Below are 11,666 nucleotides of genomic sequence, written 5' to 3'. Positions count from 1 at the left end.
GCATGGCGACGCCCCAGTGGGGGCTAGGCACTCGGGCATGGTGAAAGATTAATTCCCCCCCTTCTGGGCAGTCTTCCAGCAGGCGGATGGTGGAACCCGCTTATCGAAGCCCCAAGAGCCTCACTGAAATGCGGGAAAATGGACGGTAAGATTGTTGACCAGTCCGCCCATTGCATATTGCATGGGACAGGGGTGGCTGGCTCTGCAATCCCGCTTCGCTACCTTGGCAGGCCCCTCTTTTCGCGCCATCTTCCTCCAATCCATTGGTTGGCAAACGAACTCAGGGTCTTCTCAGTGTGATTAATTAAGATCACGTCATACTCGTTCCAAATTGGTTATTGCGCTCGCCGAGGAGAGGAGAGGAGAAGAGAGGTAGAGGCTACAGAGCAATTGGCACACTGACTAAACCAGTCTCAAAGTAACCATTTTTCATCTCAGGGATCGGTTTGAGCCACGAAGGATTCACGCCGCATTGATTAAGTAGACCCTCTGAAGTTTCAAGAGCTCGTGCTAAAGTGCGAGGTCCCCATCCATTCAGAATGCCTACAGCAGTCGTGACAGGGGCGAACAGTGGCATTGCCCACGCATTTGCCAAAATTTTGATCGACGAGGTCAGCATCTACATTCGATTCCCTTATCTATCCGTCTGATCTCTTCGAGTAACGACCGAAAGGTAGGGTTACAATGTCTATGCAGTTGACAAAGACGACGGCGATGGACTGAAAGCGCTGTCTGCCAGCGCCACCACTCACATCCTAGACGTGGCGTCGGTCGAGTCGATCAAGAAATTCAAGAATGACCTTGGCGACGAGCCAGTCGATTTGTTGCTCAACGTTGCTGGTCAGCATACTTCAAATCGGCAAATAATCAAGCTGAGACATGGAAACAGGCGTAGCCTCAGGCCATGCTAAAGACGGCCTAGAGACGACCAACCTGGATATTCTTCAGAGAACCTTTGCCGTAAATACCTTCGGGCCTCTGCTCTTGACGCAGGTGCTTCTTCCTAATATTCTCAAATCCCCAAAGCCAAAGATAGGTATTGTATCAAGTCGCGTTGGCTCCATCGGTGACAATAGCAGTGGTGGCCACTATGCGTATCGCGCGTCCAAGGCTGCTGTCAATTCCATTGGCAAGAGCCTCGCCAACGACCTCCGGGATAAGGGTGTGGGTGTAATGTTATTGCATCCTGGTTTCGTGAGAACAAATATACTACCTGCCGATAGCATGCCTCCAGAAGCAGTCGAGGCAGAGGAAGCGGCAAGCAAATTGTGGCAGAATATAGTGAGCAAGAAGGAGTTGGAGGATAGCGGAAAGTTCTGGCACCGCGAAGGCTACGAATTGCCATGGTGAAGCTACGAGTATCTATCAACCACTCAGGCTTAGGGCATTTGTGGCAACGGGGATGAAATCCAGCCCTCCAACGCTCACGCCATCTAATGTCGACCCTAAAATTTGAAGTAGCACTAAAAGAAGTCAAGATCAAGTGCTTACCAATGATGGAGAACACATGATACATTTTATAGCCTACTGGGTGCTGGCTTCAAGGACTAGGAAGCTGACCACATTCTGTAGCTCGTCCGTCATGCATACCTCCAGTTTCAAGGATGCCGTAACGAGTAGGACTTCGTACTGTATGTACTCGTAGTCGGCCACCGTCAGTCCAGATGCCATTGCCGATACCTCATCCGAGATCGGCCCCCAGAGGTTTCTCCAAATCCACCGAAGGGCAGCACGTATTGATTAGGTATTGCTGTGCCAACTTGCGACTTCAGCCTCGGCAGAACTGCATCCTGGCGGGACGGTTATCTCTCCTCCAAAACAAAGCTTAAACCCCGGTCAATCTTTCACACTATCTTAGAAATCAAGATATTGCAAAATACAAAGGAGACAAACCTTAAGGGCGGTGTTAAGATCCTATTAATTCCTCATTGGATTCAGATAAGACTTTCATGAGACTTTTCTGACACCCTCACCACCATAAATTATTACCGACTCGGCTCTTCGGACAAATTCAGTCCAGATATTGCGCCATGTCAGTGACACAGGCGCCCAAAGGCGCGACGAATGCGGGAGTCTCCAATATCCCATACTTCACTCCAGAGCATATGACATCGCCTGGGGTGCCATTCGACCTGTCCAAACCAGTGCCCACGCTGTTCACACCGTTGAAGATTCGGGGCAAGACACTCCGCAATCGTATCATCGTCGCTCCCATGTGTCAGTACAGTACGGCGCCGGATGGGCCGGACATTGGAAAGCTAACCGACTATCACATCGCGACCTTGGGACACTACGCGCTGAAGGGCGCGAGCTTGGTCTTCATTGAAGCTACGGGTGTGCAGGCCAACGGACGTATCTCGCCGAATTGTCCTGGTCTGTGGGACGACAGCCAGATCGAGGCCGTGAAGAGGGTGGCAGACTTTATCCGCTCGCAGGGAGCCTTGTCGGGAATTCAGCTCGCGCACGCGGGGCGCAAGGCGAGCACATTGCCACCGTGGGTTGCAGCAACACTGGGAAAGCGCACTGGAGCACGAGCGTCGAAAGAGGCAGGAGGATGGCCCGATGATGTTGTCGGCCCGATGGGCGGACCTGGGGAGACTTGGGACGGATTGAACGACAATAGTGGTTATTATCCTCCAAGGCAACTATCCATGGTTGAGATTCAAGAGCTTGTAAAGGACTGGGCAGCGAGTGCGCGCCGTGCTGTCGACGCCGGGATCGACGTCATCGAGATCCACGCTGCACATGGATATCTGCACCATCAATTCCTCAGCCCTATCACAAATCGACGGACAGACGAGTACGGCGGCAGTTTCGAGAACCGAACCCGATTCTTGAGAGAAGTCATACAGGCGATCCGCAAAGTGATCCCAGAAACAATGCCACTATTTCTCCGGGTCAGCTCCACTGAGTGGATGGACCACACGGACATCGGCAAGAAATATGGCAGCTGGGACGTAGAAGATACGACCAAGCTAGCGCAGCTACTTCCAGATCTTGGTGTAGATCTTCTCGACGTTAGCAGTGCCGGAAACCACCCGCTTCAGCGAATCAACACATTTGAGTCCAAGGACTATCAGATCAAAATTGCAAATCGGATCCGCTCTGACCTAAAAGGATCTAACCATCAATTGCTGATCGGCGCAGTTGGCCTGATCACCGAGGCCGAGCAGGCTAGGGATATTGTCGATGATAATGGCTCAGATTTGAGTATTGGTGAGGAAGCTGCTGCGGCAAAGGAGATGACGGAGGCGAAACCTGGCAAGCAACCCATGGCGGATGTGATTCTCGTGGCTCGCCAATTTATGCGAGAGCCCGAATGGGTCCTCAAAGTTGCATGGAAGCTTGGTGTCGACGTCGCATGGCCGAATCAGTTCTTGCGAGTGAGGTTCCCAAAATTGTAAGTCGGTCACTATGAAATTGAAATAGGATTGGTCCATGTGTGGCGAGGAGTGTTTGGTAAGTTGAGTTGTTCGCTCAACTAGAATTGCAATGTTTGGTGATCTCCCAGATCGTTAGACTTCTAGAAGTTAGACTGGTAGACAAGCGTCGGCGATTTCCTCGAACTGGTTCTGTCACTGCCATGATTTCGTTCGCCCTCCGAGTAATCATGAGGGCGTAATTATTATATCAACACAGTTCTAACCAGTCCATGTTGGTAATGTGTTGACTGAACCAAGCATCATCAATAAAGTCGGTCCCAAATGGATTGAAGTGACTAGAATCTCCCTGTAATCCTGAGGATTGAACAGTTTCTTGTGCAGAATCCTTTATTTGTGGCTCATTGCTTTGGAATCCAGTAGTTTGCGCGCGCAGGGCTTTCAGGGTCTGGATAGCTCGTGGTGCGGATTGAATCTGCTGTTTATAATGTTCCATGATAGCAAGACAGCGGTGCCAATTTATCTCGAAGGAAGGTCGAATCAGGTCTTCATCCACAATTGGACATGTGAGGCCGGCAAGAAGAACTGATGCTGCGGCAAAAGCGACTGGGAATAATTAGAGCTTTTTGGCCACAAAAGGCTCCTTTGGATTCCATAACTCACAATATACCGAATGCCAGCCTGAGCTTCGATATGTGGTATGGAGATGTTGATGAAGGCACTGAATCAAAGTTTGGGCTGTTTTGATACAGAGATTGCAACAACTTCTCACCAATTCCACATCTAGGGAGGTGGGCCTGAGTGAAACAGGATCAATGGTAAATCCTCGTTTCGTCGCGAGAAGGAGAATGGGTCTGAGGAGTAGAACCCTAGTGTATTGATACCTAAAATTGCACACATCAATAAATGAGTTTGTCTGCGGGTCAGCGTCCAAACCTGCAGAATAGCACCTGCTCTTGAATCTGTACACTGGTGACTTGCTCTTGCGGCACGCGATTCGTGGCAATAGCACCACGAATACATTCTGGAATGGTGCTCACAAATGCTTCCAGACGGCGGTTCAGTATTAGGACGCCCAAAATCATCTCTTGAACACGAGTGTCATCTTGGAGCATTTCGTTGAGACTATTTCGGAGATTTTCCGAATATAATGACGCAAGTATCTCGTCCAAAATGGTAAATAAATTTGACGAGGAGACAAGCAAGCCCAGTCTCGAAGGAATTTCTGGGGGCTGTTGACCTACACCTTCAGTACGCAGATACTCGTCATCGATCAAGGCTGGTAAAGGGACATCCCAGTTGTTGGAAATCATCGTCGGTCGCCCGAAAGTCATGGCTAGGAGCCTAGGGCCGTCAGTCATCTCTCCTCCTCACATAGGACTTAATGCCACTGACTTATCCAAAACAAGACAGGTGTGCCATATCCTCCGGGCCATCTCCTTGTTGAGTTGATTTTCTGGTCGATACTTCGCCACATCGAGGTGTAGGCCCAGGCTTTGGGCCGTCCTTATTGCAAGACCTATCACGTTCCAGCAGCGGCTAGCATAACGAGTGGATTGGAGATAGACTCCACTGACTAGAAGCATCTGCACAAGTGAAACAGAAGTGGAATCAAAGATATCATAGACAAAGATTTTGCGTGATCTTTGGTAGAAATCTTCAGCAAGTGCCACTTTGTTCTGTGCAGGGACAGATGCACTAAATTGACATCCAATCGCGAACACCAGATTCAAGGTTGATGCGAAGATGTTTTCGTTGACATCGGAAACATCACCATCACGGTCTCTGCCTTCCTCAGCGGACCACAGGTGTGAGTATTTTTCCATAAATGATGTTTTGTGGAGAACCGGGAAGAGGGGATGGATATACTCCCAAAAGCACTGCACATAGTCATTTGCAGACCGGCGAGGCGGAAGGAGATAGGAAGCTGGGTCTCTTTCCATAATTGGCAAAGGCTGTGCGGATACTGGTCGATCGGTTTTTAAATGACCGGCATTGCCCTTGGAGGTGCGAGAGTCTGGCTGCTGAATTAATTCGCTCGCTCCATGAGTGAAGCTGCGTACGAAAGCAATCGTTGATGAGCCTCCGTAGACAAGACCGTCATCCACAGGGTTAGAAGTCACGGTAGCTAGAGCATCTGTACCCATCGAGAAGTTATCCTCATGATCAATTTGGGTGGACACCGAATCCTGAGCCGTGCCTATGGTTGTAGAGCGTGGCCGATGGAGTGGAGAGGTGGAATACGGGTCTCCATCACGCGAGGCGTAATTAAGAGGTCCGAATGCATCCCTGACTATAAGGAAATTTCAATCAGCAATGGGCGCGTAGTTTGGGGTCGAATAATACATACTGAGCTCAGTTGCTCGCTCAGTTGCACTGCTTTGCCTCTTGTTATTTTGAAAGCTGGGTTCACTGTCAATTAATCAGCGATCAGACATCCATGCCCTTACGTTCACATGCTTAGGGATGAGGGTACTCGCCTTATGGGATCGTCGGCTACATTGACATAGACGCAAGTGGCCCCAACGCCTCGTGAGGTACACGCTTGACAGATCGGGAGAGTGCCATCGCACCGCGTCTTTCGTCGTCGACAGGTTCGGCAAGCCAGCCTGACCTTTCGACGTTTTGGCCGTGGTGTACCCGACGTTGGCGGGCTGTCACCCTCTGGGGACAATGCCACTGAAGTGCCGTCGAGAACAACGCTATAATTGGCGGAGTGCTCCTTGTTTGGCGCCGTGTTCAGGTTCATCGGAAAGTGTTTTGACTCATCCTGGGCAGCCATCGGTGGCATCCTCAGTTTGAACTTTCATCAGACGGATCATCGACTGTGGAGTCCTATATAGAACCATTACAATCACGGATCAGGCTTACTTCGACTAGGAGAGTTTGATGGATAGCTCTCTTAAGTCGCAAAGAATGGTTGCCCCAAGTTCTTCGGAAGCAGTTCAGACGTGTGAGAGGTTGTTGTTTCACCGTATATATTCTACGGTCGAGTATCAGATCATATCTTCCCCTTTTCTTCCCGTGTGAATCTCACAAGCTTTGTTTTATGCCTGGTGAATCTGGGCTTCTTTTCAAACACTACGTCGGCAGTTTTTTGATGTACAGCGTCCTTCAGTGCGCTGCTGTGGAAGACATACAACCCACTGAGCCATCTCCTTCTCGAGCAAATGATAGAATAATCTACCGCAGACTGCATGAAAGTCCCGAGCACACTGTGTACTCATCATAATCCGGGTGTTGGCCTTCCAACCAAATGGTCTCTTCCTGAATCATCCATGTGCCGTGAGGTGAGAGAACGACGTCAGATTGATATCGCCGGCGTCGGGTCTACCATTTCTACCGTATTCGACGGCTACATATCCTTCTGCAGCCTATTCTCATAGATTCTGATGCTCTTCATACTCACCATTGCGATTTGCTGCTATGGCCTTTGCGGAGTGGACAATCAATAAGTCCCGGACTACTAAATCCTACATGTCGCGCTTGAAGTTGTTCCAATGCCAGATCTTGTCCTGGCCTCCCTTTTCATCGCTGCCTATGTCAAGGAGGTCATGAATCTGCACCGTTACCTCCACTGGGTTAACATTGGTCTTATCACGACATACGGTAGCCTGTTACCATTATTTGCAGCTATATTTCATGGAGTGTGTGTCTTCAGGCAGCTTGGACTCCAGGAAAAGGCAGCTTCAAGGAAAGTCCCTTTCCCTTTCGGTAATAGGACAGGGAGTATCAGGATTGAAGGCGAAGAGGGGAAATTTTCTCCTCGAGCTTGATAGCCTTGAAGCCTTTGAGCCAGCTGATAACATGCGGCAGGTGACCTCGACACCATGGTTCCAATGGTGCAGTGCTGCACCACTGGCACAATCGAGCTGTTCCCAGACAGAAATCCAGGAATCAGCATCTCATGCTTATTATATTCTTACGGCATTGCGAGAGTCAATTTGTCTTCACATGAATGGGTTTTCATTATCCTCATCTCCGGGAACAATGGTGCCTGCTTTCACGGGATGATTAGGCTGAGAGGTAATTTAGGCGCCTCAGATATAATTCAAGAGCGGAATTGGGTCACTGGCGTTATAGAACATGAAACTAGAAGTATCTATCGTATGTACAAATATCTACACGTTTAGAAGGTTTCAGAAAGGGCGCAGGAACATCTGGCTCGGCCATCCAACGCTGCATGCTCATAAACTACTCCTCGCCGACAACCTTTGCCTCAAATCCGTCCTTGCTTCGGTTATCAACTTCGCCATATCAATGTCGGCAATGATACCATTCCTCCGATTGATCTCTGCCTCGATCTTCTTAAAGTCATCACCTACTCCGTCTGCTCGCCACTCGTAGCTGTCACCGATGAATCTACTGCTTTGGACGAGCCATTGGCCTCTCTCTCTTCTGGACTGGTCGAAGGCTGCCAAAACGGCCTCGAGATCTTGGTGGGATTTGACATTGTCATCTGCAAATAACTCAGCCAGCACGGCACTGTCTTCGATACAGAATCCTGCGCCAGCGCCGTGGTGTGGTGAGGTTGCGTGTGCAGCGTCCCCAGAGATAGCTAGTCGACCTTTGCAGAAGGTGGGGACGGGATGCTTTCCCAGATCAAATATTGCCCACTGTGAGTCCTTGCGTCAGTAGGTTTCTTCAGAAAAAGTAGGACTATTTCAACGGCTTACCACATCGAGATCCTCATCCGTCAGCTTTAAAAGATTGATCACATTGGCACCGTAACCAGCAAAATCGCGAAGAGCATCCTCTCGCTTAGCCCGCCGTGTCAATCTCTGATAGTCAGGCCAGTCCTCACTTTGGGTGCGGAACGCCACAACGTTCAAGACGTTACCGTGACTGACGGCGAAAGTCAACATATGACCATCCGGGCCCATCTATGAGAGAAGTAGTCAGTATTTTCCAACCAAACATTGGGGAAACCTCGATAAAGACTTACATGCATGCAGGCGTTTTTGGCTCGTTCTTCTCCGACCACTTCCACAGCCTTGTTCATTGGTATCAGCCCTCGGTAGGCATATTTGTGAGTGTAAGTAGGATAGGCAGATGGATGATCCACGCCAACGATGAGCTGGCGAACCCTTGACTTGATCCCATCACAACCGACGACGACATCCGCCTCTGCCGTCGTCCCGTCCAAGAACTTCAAGAGAAGCCGGCCGTCACTTTTCGTCGTGATATCATCGAGTCTTTTGCCGAACTTGGCAATCCCATCTGGGATCAGCTTGACCATCTCATCCAGAAACCTGGCCCTGTGCACACCATTCTGGCCGAGACTATTGGAGATAGTGAACGCGGCTTCTTGATGTCCATCAGCATTCTTGTCGTGTCCGTTAAGGTAGTCGAACCACACTTTCTGCTTGGAGGGCCAGACGTTGCGAGTGCAGACTGTTTCAAATGCTTCATAGATGCCGTTGTGGCAACTTTTCATCGCTTGCACTGCGTTGGGACTGAACGATACGCCGGCTCCGACCTCTCCGAACTGTGGTGCTTGCTCATAAAGCGTGACTGGTACTTTCCGATAATGAAGAGCGATTGCTAGCGTAACACCAGCTATTCCACCACCGACGATGGCCACTTCGAACGATTTTGCTCGAGCCATGTTGGGGCTGTCTTTGCTTCGAACAAAAGCTTGGAGTCTTCTATGGTGGTAGGGTACGCGATTACACCCTATAGTGTTTGTATTAGGTGGTTCAGCTAAAGGCACTATCAGTCTTTGGGGAGGACGCTACGTAGCCTTTGTGAGATACTTAAATGGTAAAACGATGGTCTCGTTGATCTTATGTCCAAGTATGTAGATAATTGTCGGGATTGACTTCGGGATCGAAACCGAGAAATGATGTAATGACACAACCTTGTGGACATCGTTCGCCATGATCCCCCATGTATCGGGTGAATTGCCTTAGTCATACCGGAACTTAACCAAGTTTGAACCCTCCGTCCAGAGCCTCGCCCTTATTTTGATCCCGACCCCAATATGATCCCGACGCAGATCGATCCTCTCGCCTTACTATTGGGCCACTGTTCTGGGGTTCGGATCGGAGAGTGTGTGGGCTTATCCCCAGACAGTAACGGAATGGTTGTACGATCTCAGGAGCAAAGCCTCGTGTAATAATGTGCATGAATAAGTACTACCATTTTATGCTGCGTGCAGATGCCGTATCGCCTAGCCGTACGATGTCGTACACTGGTCATTGATCATGGGAAGAACCTCGCCCTCTTCACGTTTCCCTCCTCTCCCTCTTTCCCAACGACATCTCCACCATATGTGAAATATCCATCCAAGACGCCCTCAACCGGCTGAGTGTGCTTCTTGATCTCATCAGGAGTTCCAAAAATCCAGACGGTCTGCTGGCCCATGATCATGTGTTGCAAGATGTGACAGTGCATCATCCAAACACCGGTATTTTCGTCAGTGACTCGCAGACGCCACACTCTCCAGCCGTCGACTTCGCCCGGGTCCGGGGATTGTTGTCGATATTTGTACAACAGCGTAGTATCGCGACGTGAACCAGACCAAGGGCGTCCGTCGACGGAATGAGATTCCAGCAGCGCCTTGTGGGCTTCAGCCGAGTAGACACCGGGTCCCGAGCCTAGGTCCCAGAAGTGGCCACCGTGGGCATGAAGAGGGTGTGGTCCGTATATGCCTGCGGGGAAAGATGCTCCATTCTGCCAGATGATTTCGATCACTTCTCCAATTCGGGCAGGGTATGTGTGGGAGACGGAATCGAAGCCTTCTTGTTCAGGATTGCTCAATGCACGCTCGTAGTTGGGAACGGCGCTATTGACGGTCCCATTGGAGAGGATCTCGACAAGATATGGCGTTTGAGTGCTAGGCCCAAGAGGGTGTTGCTCGTGCCATGACTCAAAGTTTTGCTTAAGTTCAGTGTATCCAGAGGAATCGTTCAAAAACTGCAAGGTCGAGATGGTAACTCGTCTGTTCACCTCCTCAGCAGTCGGAGCTTTTGGGTAGCCTGGTAGATCTGGATTTTGGAAAGTGTATTCGATGAAGTTCTGCACATCGTACGGAAGATCCAGAATTGGAGCTTGGGGGACGAAATCCGGGTTAGAAGCTCTGCCCCTTAGATTCTGACGCTTCTGTACACCTCCTTCTGTGACATAGTTCAATATTGCCCAAGCGCGAACTGTAGCGGCGCCTTCTCGTGTTTCAGCTTGAATCCAGAATTTTGTTTTCCCACCAAGGGCGGCCAACTCTTCCTGGGTCTTTGTCTTCAGCAAGAAGCTAAATCTTTGGCCAGTATCAGCTTGAATGAATGGTGTCTCGACTGGGATAACGTATGAGTTGTCAGTCTCGATCACCGTGAGGTCTTCGTGATCTTCAAACCCCACCACCGCCATCGATAGTGCCGTTCCACCTATAAGTCGCCATCTGTATGTCTTGCCAGGCTCGACGTCTACCTGCCAAGGCTGGCATGATTCATCCGATGGGTTGGGATTCCCTGGCCCAGGTGCTGTCCCGCTCTGGCCGTTGAGCAACAAGGCAGCCGGGTCCCCGGTCCATCTCCATTGTTTGCTATTCAACATTTCCTCCACTTCATAATCCTCATACGCGTAGTAGTCGCCCAATTTAAGGATAATCTCATCATCGTAGCGGTATGGTGGTGCACCCGCGTCCTTAACTATCAATGCGCCAGAGGCGGTAATGGCTTGGAAGCCTATATGGGAATGATAGAATGAAGTACCAGCTTCATGAGCCTTAGGATGTATTTCATAGTCGAAGAAATGTCCTGGTGGAATTGGCCACTGTGAGCCTAGTGGGGACCCATCGGCATACGGAGCCGTCGACAAGGATAAGCCATGCCAATGCTAAGATATATCGTGAGCGGTTTTGTCGCAAATAGCTGGGCCAGGACCTACCATTGTTGCATTGACATCTGCATCATTGTACACCCGAACCCAGGTGGTAACATCGGGCTCCAGGTATATGGGAGGGCCGGGGTAAGTGCCATTGACTAGAGTCGAAAGACGAGGCTGGCAATCTTGCTGTATGGTGTCAATACTTATCCGAAGGACGTAGTCCGGATCAAACGCATCGACCGAAAGACCGAGTTGTAAGAATATAAAGACACTTAACAACGTGCAAGATCCAGAAAGCAGAGCCATGATTGCCAATGAGTGTCTGAGAGAATGTGGCTTTCGACAATCCCGTAGGAATGTCAAGTCCATTTATACTGTTAAACTCACTAGAGATAATGCGAATATGAGGTTCGCCAAAGAACTTGGTCTTCCCATATCGGGAGGCAGTGTCAATTGCCAATA

General features: G+C 49.9%; 6 protein-coding genes across 6 annotated transcripts; 2 read left to right on the top strand and 4 right to left on the bottom strand.

The window, feature by feature from the left end:
- Positions 1-539: 539 nt before the first annotated feature.
- Positions 540-1,350, top strand: A1O9_06804 (uncharacterized protein; the record flags this gene model as incomplete). Its single annotated transcript, XM_013403751.1, has 3 exons — positions 540-611; positions 678-840; positions 890-1,350. 3 exons carry the CDS (start codon positions 540-542, stop codon positions 1,348-1,350), a joined length of 696 nt encoding a protein of 231 aa, XP_013259205.1.
- A 680-nt stretch (positions 1,351-2,030) lies between these two features.
- Positions 2,031-3,404, top strand: A1O9_06803 (uncharacterized protein; the record flags this gene model as incomplete). The annotated part of the gene is made up of 1 exon (XM_013403750.1): positions 2,031-3,404. The coding sequence occupies one exon, from the start codon at positions 2,031-2,033 to the stop codon at positions 3,402-3,404; it is 1,374 nt and encodes a 457-aa protein (XP_013259204.1).
- Positions 3,405-4,303: 899 nt separating this feature from the next.
- On the bottom strand, positions 4,304-4,714 carry A1O9_06802 (uncharacterized protein; the record flags this gene model as incomplete). Its single annotated transcript, XM_013403749.1, has 1 exon — positions 4,304-4,714. One exon carries the CDS (start codon positions 4,712-4,714, stop codon positions 4,304-4,306), a length of 411 nt encoding a protein of 136 aa, XP_013259203.1.
- A 36-nt stretch (positions 4,715-4,750) lies between these two features.
- Positions 4,751-5,527, bottom strand: A1O9_06801 (uncharacterized protein; the record flags this gene model as incomplete). The annotated part of the gene is made up of 1 exon (XM_013403748.1): positions 4,751-5,527. The coding sequence occupies one exon, from the start codon at positions 5,525-5,527 to the stop codon at positions 4,751-4,753; it is 777 nt and encodes a 258-aa protein (XP_013259202.1).
- A 2,040-nt stretch (positions 5,528-7,567) lies between these two features.
- Positions 7,568-8,988, bottom strand: A1O9_06800 (salicylate hydroxylase; the record flags this gene model as incomplete). The annotated part of the gene is made up of 3 exons (XM_013403747.1): positions 7,568-7,996; positions 8,057-8,263; positions 8,326-8,988. 3 exons carry the CDS (start codon positions 8,986-8,988, stop codon positions 7,568-7,570), a joined length of 1,299 nt encoding a protein of 432 aa, XP_013259201.1.
- A 596-nt stretch (positions 8,989-9,584) lies between these two features.
- Positions 9,585-11,510, bottom strand: A1O9_06799 (L-ascorbate oxidase; the record flags this gene model as incomplete). Its single annotated transcript, XM_013403746.1, has 2 exons — positions 9,585-11,213; positions 11,265-11,510. 2 exons carry the CDS (start codon positions 11,508-11,510, stop codon positions 9,585-9,587), a joined length of 1,875 nt encoding a protein of 624 aa, XP_013259200.1.
- Between the last annotated feature and the right edge of the window lie 156 nt (positions 11,511-11,666).

The sequence above is a fragment of the Exophiala aquamarina genome (genome assembly GCF_000709125.1).
Source record: "Exophiala aquamarina CBS 119918 chromosome Unknown aczIA-supercont1.5, whole genome shotgun sequence".
In the NCBI taxonomy this organism is placed as follows: domain Eukaryota; kingdom Fungi; phylum Ascomycota; class Eurotiomycetes; order Chaetothyriales; family Herpotrichiellaceae; genus Exophiala; species Exophiala aquamarina.
The sequence above is the reverse complement of the archived record's forward strand: the minus strand, read 5'-3'. Positions and strand labels throughout refer to the sequence as shown.